At 51.1% G+C, this 10,381-nt stretch overlaps 1 protein-coding gene across 1 annotated transcript in view; it reads right to left on the minus strand.

Moving 5' to 3' along the window:
* Positions 1 to 237: 237 nt before the first annotated feature.
* LOC102751993 (nose resistant to fluoxetine protein 6) overlaps positions 238 to 10,381 on the minus strand; it is a 48,046-nt gene continuing 37,902 nt past the window's right edge. Inside the window, exons 10-16 of the mRNA XM_006764604.1 lie at positions 7,695 to 7,860; positions 6,034 to 6,113; positions 4,407 to 4,520; positions 2,550 to 2,682; positions 1,850 to 2,036; positions 1,435 to 1,577; positions 238 to 345 (exon numbers count right to left, since the gene is read on the minus strand). Of these exons, the coding sequence (XP_006764667.1) occupies positions 238 to 345; positions 1,435 to 1,577; positions 1,850 to 2,036; positions 2,550 to 2,682; positions 4,407 to 4,520; positions 6,034 to 6,113; positions 7,695 to 7,860 (931 nt within the window). The remainder of the gene's footprint in view (positions 346 to 1,434; positions 1,578 to 1,849; positions 2,037 to 2,549; positions 2,683 to 4,406; positions 4,521 to 6,033; positions 6,114 to 7,694; positions 7,861 to 10,381) is intronic.

Below are 10,381 nucleotides of genomic sequence, written 5' to 3' on the forward strand. Positions count from 1 at the left end.
TAGGTCTCAGTGCTGGAAACTGAGGGGGTGGAAACAGAAGTGGCTTGCTAGGCCTCCCCCCCCCCCCCCCCCCCTCGTTGGGAGTTTTGTTGGAGGAAGATATCAGTTTGCTGGAAGTCGTTTAAAATGACAGAAAGGTATGGCCTCACTATTCTGGAAGGCTAGAAGTCCTAAGCCAGGGGGTCACAGGCCCATGCTGTCCTGGGGGGCTTCCGGGAGAAGCCTTCCTGGAGTCATCTAGCTTGTTTGGCGGCCATCCTTGGGGTTCCTTGGCTTGTAGATGGCCATCTTCTCCCTGTACCCCATCTTCCCTTTGCGCGTTTCTATCTCTGGGGCCAGATGTCCCTTTTCAGAAGCACACAAGTCATATTGGATTAGGGCCAGCCCCACCCATGGCCTCATTAATGGGATCACTGCTGTAAAGGCCCTATCTCCAAATAAGGCCACATCCTAATATACTAGGGGGATTAGAATTTCACATCTTTTTGCGGGGAGATACAAGGTAACCCATCATAGAGACCACATTGTAGAAAAGATAATGTTTGGAAGACTTGTAACAACATACCCATGAACTGTGCTCGCTAGTGGGCCACACCATCCTGAGGATCCAAAAAAGTTATGAGTCTACAAAGGTATGAGAATAACACAGAAACTACTATGATGAGGAAAACTACAGTGTGATTTTAATAAGGAACGTTAGCATTTTAACAACCAAATTACATCCTATTCACTATATCTGATGTTTTTCTGTGATCACTAATATAAAAAATAAATACAGGATGAGACCATAAATATCCAGAATATTTTTTGCTAAAAAACACATCAAAGGGTAATTATTATGCTACTAAACAGATGATCATAGAACTCTCTTATATACTAAATACTTAGAACTCTTTTATAGATTAAATACAGGGAACTTCATACTATAAACATCCACAAAATCAGCTTCACACCCCTTTTCAGAAACTCAGCCATTTGTTACATAAACGAGGCCGCCCCAGCTTTTGCCCTTCACCACCAAAAAGGGCCTTCAGTCTTTGGGGTTTTACTAGGCCGTTCCTGGCCCTTCAGGTATCGGTCCCAGAAGGCACCGCTTCAGTTCAGAAGCACAAGACAGTGTCCAGAGAAAAGATAGAACTGGAGAGAAAGAGGGGCACAGTGGGCACACTCTTACTATAGGAGTCCTCTTGTGTTTGGGTCTTAAAGTGTACCATCCCCGCTGTGTGAAACGGATCTGAGACAAACAGCCCTGAACATTAAAAAATAAAATAAATAAAGCAAAGATATTATCCTGTGCAGAAGCCCTTCCTCAAACAAGACAAAGAGCAATAGGCTCCCAGCCACAACAACAGGCTCCTCACAAAGCGAATAGTGTTGCTTTGTTGCCCCAGAGAGAACAGCTGGGAGGCTGCCGAGCTGGGAGGGGAGACCCACCATGTTGGTGTCCGTGTAGTGAATGAGCGTCTCCTGGAGGCCGTTGTAGAGGATGATGACGACGGGATGCACCAAGTAGCAGGCGTAACTGATGCTGGCCAGGAAGCTCCACATTCCGCAAGCAAGCAGTTGGTTCACCAGACCTGCAGGGAACAGGCCTCGAGAGTCATCGCTGCGCCTGCTCTCCTCCAACTCCTAAACCAGCTTCATTGGAGAGGCTGCACATTTTCCTCCCAGAACCTGCATTTGTTCATAAGCCGGTGTAAAATCCCAAACAGAACATGTGGGGTTTTCCCAAGGATACAGACGAGTGGAGCTTTCAGATCCATTCACCAGCAAACCAAAGCCCCTCTGTGCACAGGGTTTTCACATTTGTCACCTTTAAAGGGCCAGTGTGAGCACACGAACATCATACCTCCATAGCCTTCGTGACAGGCGAACACGACCCAGCCCACGGCCACCGCCCACAGGCTCCGGTGCACGGCCTGGTAGACAGCAGCGGCCACTGAAGGGGTGGCAGAGGTGTCGTCCACTGCGTACGCCACAGCGACCACGGCGAACAGGCCGGACAGGGAGCAAATCCACCCGAGCAGGGCCTGCACCTACAGGGCAGGGAGCGATGCCGCTCACAGCCCACTGGGGCACCACGCGTTTCCTTCTCTACACCAACTTCCTCTTTTTGTACTCTTACTGTCACGTTAGGTGTCTACTTATAAACCTCAATCAGTACCCACATTTGACTAAATGGAAGGTTCAGATTAGTGGTTGTGAGGGTTAGGTTGGGGCGGGGCAGGGGAGGCGGGTGGCCATGGAGAGGCGGCACAAGGCAGGTCTTTGTGGTGACAGAGGAGTCCCGTGCCTTGACTGTGGTGGTTGGTGGTCACACAAACTCATACACGTGCTACAACTGCACAGCCCTGTCATACATAAGTGAGTGCCCAGGACGCCCAGGATCGAAGGCCCCTGGATGTACCCATGTCGGTTTCTTGGTTGTGACGATGGACTATAGTGGGGGAACTTGGGTCAAGGGGACACAGGACCTGCACTGTTTTTGTTACTCGCGACGGCTCTCAGATCATGTTTAAAGGGAAATTAACTGAGAAAAGGGGGCTCACCTTGGTTTTGAGAATGTTTGCCTGCTGGTTTTGGTGCATGAAAAGGCTCAGAAAGACGCCCACAAGGAATGGCCCGATTCGGCAATAGGGCTTAGTGTAGTACTCCGAAAAATACAGCACAGTCACATTTTCACTAAATAACATAAGGAAATAAGACAAAAGGCTAAGTTTGATCTGGACCTGAAAAGGGGAGTCTCTCAGATGCCCATTGAGTCCATCAGCCGACCCAAAGTGAAATTTGGGGTACCTTTGTTCATCTCCTAAGTAACGACCCACACAGGGACCTCATGGTCCTGCTGTGGGCCACAGCTGCCTTGCTAAGATTCCAAATTGCCGTGGGCCCCTCCTCCCTGGATCCCAAGGAAATATGACAGTGGTCTTCATTTTCAAGAGTTGTTTCTGGTGGCTGGTAGGTCAGGATGACTCGGAAAACATGGTTCTCAGAAGTGAGCCTCTTCTGAAAGAAGTGAATCCCTTCCTGGGAGCTCGTACAGAATTCAATTGCCTGGGCCACACCCCAGTGATTCCATTGGTCTGAGATAGCCCTTTCTGGGAGAATCAGTGGGAATTAAGAGGCCCCAGGGGACTCCCATGTCCCTCATGTGCATTCAGAGCTGAGAACCACTGGGGGAGAGAGGGCAGCCTCCTCTCGGTCTCCTGGCCACACCCACAGAGGACAGTGACATGACGGAAGGGAATGATGCCCCCCTAGTTAAAAGGCCTAGGGTGTCTGGCCAGTGTGGCTCAGCAGTTGAGTGTTGACCCAGGAACCAAGAGATCACCAATTCAATTCCTGGTCAGGGCACATGCCCAAGTTATGGGCTCATTCCCCAGTAGGGGTCATGCAGGAGGCAGCTGATCGATGATGTTTCTGTCTTATAGATGTTTCTATCTTTCTATTCTTCTCCCTTGCACTCTCTCTAAAAATCAATAAAGGGAAAAAAATTTAAAGGCCTATGGGGTAGTCATTCATCCCACCCACAAATTCATATTGAGCACTTATGTGCAGGGGTTGGTTCTGGGCTATTTGACATCAGGTGGCCAGCGAACACTGCTCTGAGAAGGTGACATGTACACAAACACCTGCAGGAAGTGACGGAGCAAGCCCTGCCAAGATCTAGATTCTAAAGGAAAAGCACTCCGGTGTCAGGGAACAGCAAGTGCAGAGGCCCTGAGGGGGGAGCATGGCTGGCGTGTGGAGGTAAGGAAGTCGGTGTGGCTGGTCCAGCATCGGCAGGTAGGGGAGTGAGGGGTGAGTCAGGCAGGGATTCTGCTTTGAGAGAATGGACGGTGATTGGGGGAACTTGAGTAGATGGCTGACAGGGTCTGATTTTCATTTGCATCACTGACTGCTGCACGGAGACTAGATCGGCAGGTAATTGCACCCGTTTATCCTGTGTAATACACAGGGTGGTCATAAAGACATCCTTCATTAGGGAAGCAATATAGCCTCGCGTGTAGGGTCCCAGGTTCAGCTCACACCTGTGCCGGTACTAGCTGTGTGACCTTGAAGGGGTAACCCCAACTTCCTCAAGTTTCAGACTCTCCAACAACAGAACCCCCCAGCAGCAGTTGGCCACTGGAGGAAAAACACAAGACAGCCACGTGGGGGCGCTCCTTTCCTCCGAGAAGCACTTCAGCGGCCAGAGGACCCTGGGCAAGTTGAAAGGTTCAGAAGATTGGAAACAAAAGTGCCATCAACTTTCCCATCCGGGCTGAACACGCCCCGCCCGGTTTTTCCACACGCCGCTGTGCACAGGGCACACAGCCTGGCATTCGCCCCCCAGTCCTCCCTGGGAGGTCCTGGCGTGCCCAGGCCGGGCAAGGCGCAGAGCCGGGGCGGCTGGGAACGGTTACCTTGCTTCTGACGGAGCTGCCACGGGGAGGTCATGAGCCAGTGTGAGCAAAGCAGTGGCAGTGAAAGATGCCAAGAACAGCGCGGCTCCGAGGAGGACAAGGACATGTTTACTTCTGCAGAGAAGAGGGGACATTGACAAGAGTGCTCTTCAGTTTCCTTCACTGCAGAATCTGTGGGCAGGAAAGACTTGCAACCCTGGCAAAGGCGAGGTCTGCCTTTGAGAGAGGCTGGCATGGGGCAGCTGAGGCTGAGGGGGCCTGAGGGGGGCGAGAGGTCTATTTACTTAAAAAATAAAATAATCTAGGGAAATGCTTGTGTCATAAAACCATTAAAAGGAAGATACTAAAGTGTAGGTGCAGAATCCTTTCATGCATAAGAAGCTGAGCAGAAAAAGATCAGAAGGACAAACACCCAAATATGGACAGCGAATTCACGTCTCCTTGAGGGAGGAATCGGGTCCAGGGCAATTGTGTTCCCCTCTCTTCATCCTAATGTTTTCTCCAATGTCCTTATTTTTTTTTTTTTAATCTTCACCCGAGGTTATTTTTTCCATTGATTTTTAGAGAGACAGAGGAAGGGAGGGGAAGAGACAGAAAGAAATATGTTTATCCTGTGTAATAGACAGGGTGGTTATAAGGGAGAATTGTTTGACATGCTTCATTAGGGAGGCAAAATTGCGTAGTGTGTAAGGTCCTAGGTTCAGCTCACACCCATGCCACTTACTAGCCATGTGACCTTGAAGGGTTAACCCAAATGTGTCTCTCAAATCAATGTGTGAGAGAGAGACATCAATTGGTTGCCTCCTGCATGTCCCCGACCAGGGCCGGGAGCCTTCAACCCAGGTACATGCCCTTGACTGGAATCAAACCCGGGACCCTTCAGTCTGCAGGATGACACTCTATCCATTGAGCCAAACCGGCTAGGGCCCAATGCCCTTATATTTAACAAAAGAGAAGAATACATCTTTTAAAATGTGGCATGGATAATGAACACACCATCAGTTTCTCTGTGAATGACTGAAGCCCTAGTTTAGAGCTTTTCTAAAACTAACAAAAATTCAGGTGATAAATCACCCACGTGGAGAAGCGGGCACACGTATGGATTGCTTGGGGTGCTGTAAATTCCTTCCCTCTTTCCAGAGAGCCATCTCCTGGTATGTCACAAAATTGTTCCTACCCTTTGACATAGTAATCCCACTTGCATATATGTCCCCAAGGAAATAACTAAGAGAAAGAGTAGTGTGCTCCAAGGAACTCGTTGTCATCCATAGTCATGAAGAATTGGAAACAATCTGGATGCCCTAACCTTCAAACTGGCATTTCATCCTAACACTGACAAGTATGCAGGTCATGCCAACATGTGGAAATGTTTATATGAAGAGTTACATGGATAACGCTGAGCACGAGATGTTGCACACACATTGACCATAGCTCTGCACAAACACGGACTGCTGTGCGTAGGACCAAGATTGGGGGAGAAGGTAAACAGTGCAGGATTTCATGCTGCAAACTCATCTGAGAAGTTGTTATCCCAAATTTTAAAAGCTGCTCTCCCCAGACCTGGAGCACTCTCCTGGAATTTTGTGGGAAAGGGCACAGAGGGAGGAAACATGTCCCACAGACTCACTTTCCATGGATGAAGATGATGACCGGCGTTGTGAGGTGGAAATGGAAGTCATTGGCAAGGTACCACGTCCAGCCGTTGCACTGGAAAGAGAGCGAAGGTTACTTCTCTCGGTCATTTACCAGGTCTGCCTCCCACCGTCTGTCCGCCTTCCTGGACCCGGAGAGGAGTTCAGTAGGCAGGTGGGGATTTCCATGGAAGAGAGAGGAATAGTGAGTTACAGGAATCTCACATACCTCATCTCATCTGATCTTTGTAATAAGCCTGTATGGTAGGTTCCAGTTTACAAAATGGAAATTGAGTTTTCTCTATTGTTTACAAAAGAAAACAATAATATCGAATCTCTTAGGACAGCTGTGGGAACGAAACTGTATCGTGTTACACAGATGCAAGGAATAATTACTGTTATGGTGCGGTTGGAGTCAGGCTCGTTGTTGTTCTCTCCTCTGTGCCTCTCCCCCCTTCCCTCCCCCACTCTAGAAGGAGAGAATGTGTCCTTTTAGAACGGAGACCTGGCTCCAGACGAGTTATGTGGGAAACACAGGGTTCCCACGCATGACTGACATGAGATCGTCTGGCCAAAGCCACATCTTTCATCACTTACCTGTCTGTGTGAAATGAGGCTGCTACCTGTACTTCTTCTTCAATGTCAGGACATTCCTGGGGCATCCTCTCCAGCGCTTCAGCGATTAAGGGCACCTTGGTCTCCCTCCCACCCCCTCTGTCCAAGGGAGACCAGATTCACCCAACAGAAGCGACAGCTTTCCTGTCCCGCCTGGAGACAAGTTCCCTGGTGGGGAATTTGCAAGGCCCTCACACCTCTGCTTCTAAGACCTAGGGCGGGTTTCACCTCTGAGAGGTGACTGGCTGGTGTCTTTGTCACTGATTCCCACACATGGCCCAAGCCAGTCTGCAGCTAGGAAAACAGCCCAGGCTCTCTGTCCTCCATGGGGCCTGGCACAGACCTGGGCCCACCTGAAGGCAGTTGGGTGGTGATACATGCCCGTCGAAGCTGCTGGGCACTTGCGTATCGAGGGCAGCTTCTAATTGGAAAGTGTTTATGTGCGTGATTAGCCCCACGCTAGGGCTTCTTTCTTCAACTGCACTTCCAAGGCACATGCCACGTCAGTGGCACGATTTCATCACAGCCGCCTCACTTGCATTTGCTCCCAGGTCATCGTGGGTGAATTAGGGCTTTAAGGAAGCCAAAAGCAACGCATACAAATGTTGCTCGGTCAGACCTGGCTTGAAATGGAATGGAATGCATGATGGTGAGGGCGCGGTGCAATGTTCCACCCGTTACAGGCTCTCCGTGTGGAGGTGAAGAAACTGTCCTTTCCCCCCGGGGCAGCATGGGCTGGACAGGAACCGGGATGGGGCAGGGTCACCTGCGTTGCGGACATGCACCTGGATGGCTGGCCCCTCGGCGCCCACTACCCTGCTTCCTCCCCCTGCTTCTCCCAGCGACTGCCCTGCCAAGGCCGGTGCAGCCACCACCCTCCATCACAGGAGATGCCTCCCTGCCCACAGCCCACCTCCCTACAGCATCACCAGTACTCCCGAAAATAGGCCAGGAGGAAGGGGACCAGACTCCTCAAGGTGGCCCTCGGGAAGACACTGCCTTTGTGCCCATCCGCCCTTTGCAGCCAACACTCGGGACTCACCGCCTTCTGGACCAACAGGAAGTCATTGAGCAGCAGCAAGTTCGTCCACCACGCTTGACGGCAGTTGTCCAGGTGGAGCTTAGGCACCTCCCAGACAGGTCCCCAGGGAGCCAGGGAGAACAATCCAACCAACAAGCACACGGAATACAGGTGAAGAGGCTGCAACCTGGTGGGAAAGAGCCAGGCGAGAGAAAGTGACTCCACAGTGCTCCCGTTCAGGAAAGGCGGGACTCATAGGCATGGGGATAGGAGCCTCTAAGACAGTTCGTACTGGGTGGGCCACCACCTCCCACCCACACCTCAAACACCCGTGGATTCAAAATCATTTCTTGAGCACCTATTATGTGCTGGCACTGGTGCTGCTGATGCAAAACACTGTCCTTCATTGAGCAAGTCGTACAGGTCAGCCACCGAGCTAGGAACTTTGTAGATATTCCTAAACCTCAAAACTCCTATCAGGTAACTGTTACCTCTGTTTTACAGATGAAGTGGTAGCTCAGAGAAGTTCACCTGGCATCAGCCCCTCTGGATGAAAAGACCTTCCTCCACCCCTCTTCCCCTCTCTCCCTTCCTGGATTTATTTCTTCCGTCCTCCCCTCATACCCTTCCTCCTTCCAAGCGGATCTGAAGCAGCCACACAGATGATGGATACGGCACCCAGTGTCTAGACCAGCACGTTCAATAGAAATAGAATTCCAGCCACATCTGCCCCCGAGGTTCTATTAGCCACATTTTTAAAAGTCAAAAGAAACAGGAACAATTCATTTTAATAATATACTTTATTTAGCCCAATAAATCCACATTCTTCTCATTTGAACAGGTAACCAATATAGGAACTTATTGGGTTACTTCACATCCTCTTTTCTTTTGCCAAGCCTTTAGATTCCGGTGTGTGTTTTCCACGGGCAGCGTGTCTCAAGGGGCCAGGTGTCTGGTGGCCCCAACGGGACATGCAGTCTAGAGTTCCCACGGGAGGCTGTGCAGAGGGGTGGGCTGCGGTCAGAGACGTCCTTTTAAAAAACGCATTGAAAACTTCCTGGTAATGCAAGGAGGGCAGAGCACATGGCCTTGCAGCACCTCCATCGCCTCGGTGGGGTGTCAGGGCTGGGTGGGTGTGACAGATGGGAAGGGCAGGACTGCTGGAGGTGCACCTGTGGGCCTCCTGTCCTCCCCACAGTGATAAAATCCCTCATAGGGAGTGTCCGGGAGGGCAGTGGGCATGCGGGGAATAGGGCTGGAATTGCTGATCAAAGTCAGAGAGAAAGAGCACTGGCCTGTGCCAAGGGGCATCACCCAGGGCAGCTCAGACGGCAGCCATGAAGCCCTCCCTGGGTGCTGGGCACTGCCAGGGTCAGCCATCAGACCCGCTGCCCAGCAGCTGCTCCCACGGGCCTCCCTTCCCGCCATCTGTCTCCTCCCTTCCCCCAAGGAGAGTAAGTTAGCCCTCTGCTCCCCTCAGAGGCAGAGCTCGGGTCAGATGTCCACAGGAGGGAGGGTGGGACCAACTGTGTCCCTGCCCGTTACACAGCCCTCCCTGGGGTGCTGGTGCAAACACAGCCTCTGGGCCGGGGCTGTGGGGCAGAGGCTTCGGGGTGGGCCGTGGCTGGAGAGGCGAGGCTTTAGGGGAAAGGACAAGAAGCATGTGCTGTGGTTTGTCTACATTTTTCTCACTGAGAAAATCACATCACTCCCCTCTTTCCTCTTCTACGGAAAACACAGGTGATGATTCCTTCAGCGCTTTGAAGGAGGAGGAGGATTTCTGCCTCCTAAGATTTTTCTGAGAATTAAATAAGATCAGTAAGAAAATAGTTTGAGATATTGAAAGTGTCATATAAATGTACACAGGCTTTGTTTTTTCCAAACTTCCAGAGGATTGCAAGTCAGAGTAGGTTTTCAAAGCCTAAACCGCAATACTAGCCATGGGTGTGGAGAGCTGAGGAGCAGGGTTCTCAGACCTGGTGGGTGGGAAGGTGAACCGGAAAACGTCCACCAAGATGTTAGCTGCACCAAACCAGCAATTGCACTAGTAGGAATTCACCTGCAAACATCCTATATAATAAAAGGCCAGCAACCATAAGTGTAACGACCGGAATGACTGCTCAACCAGTTGCCGTGAGGTGCATTGACCACCTCTCAGTTCCTTTCCGCCCCCCTTCCCCTACCCCCCCACCCCTACAGGCTCCAATTGCAGCATGGCGAAGAGGGAAGCATGGGCAAACCAAGGTGAGTGGCTGTGGGGCAGGACTGGCAAGCGGGTGTACGGCAGACCTCTTGGTCCCTCCCCCGAGCCCTCAGGCTCCAGGGAAGCGGAGCCATGCTGCAATCAGAGAACAACAGCAAATGGGGTAGGGGTGGGGGGGCAGCAGCAGAGAGGGACTGGGGACTGGCGAGCGGCAGAAGATGGCCCTGATCTCAGGCTAGCCCTAGGGACCCTACTCGCACATAATTTTGTGTGCTGGGCCTCTAGTGTTCATATAATTGCACACATATGCACATGCATTGTATCATTGTTTGAAATAGCAAAAAACTTGGAAATGACCTCCAGTGATGGGGACAGGTCATGTGCATGATGGTCTACCCACACAGTGCCATCCCAGGCCACCTTTAAAATCAGTGAGGCGGGTCCTTGCATGCAAATAGAGGTGTGTGCCAATGTTAATCATGAAGTGGAAAGAGCTACATGGGAA

The sequence above is a fragment of the Myotis davidii genome, unplaced genomic scaffold (assembly GCF_000327345.1).
Source record: "Myotis davidii unplaced genomic scaffold, ASM32734v1 scaffold38, whole genome shotgun sequence".
Lineage (NCBI taxonomy): Eukaryota > Metazoa > Chordata > Mammalia > Chiroptera > Vespertilionidae > Myotis > Myotis davidii.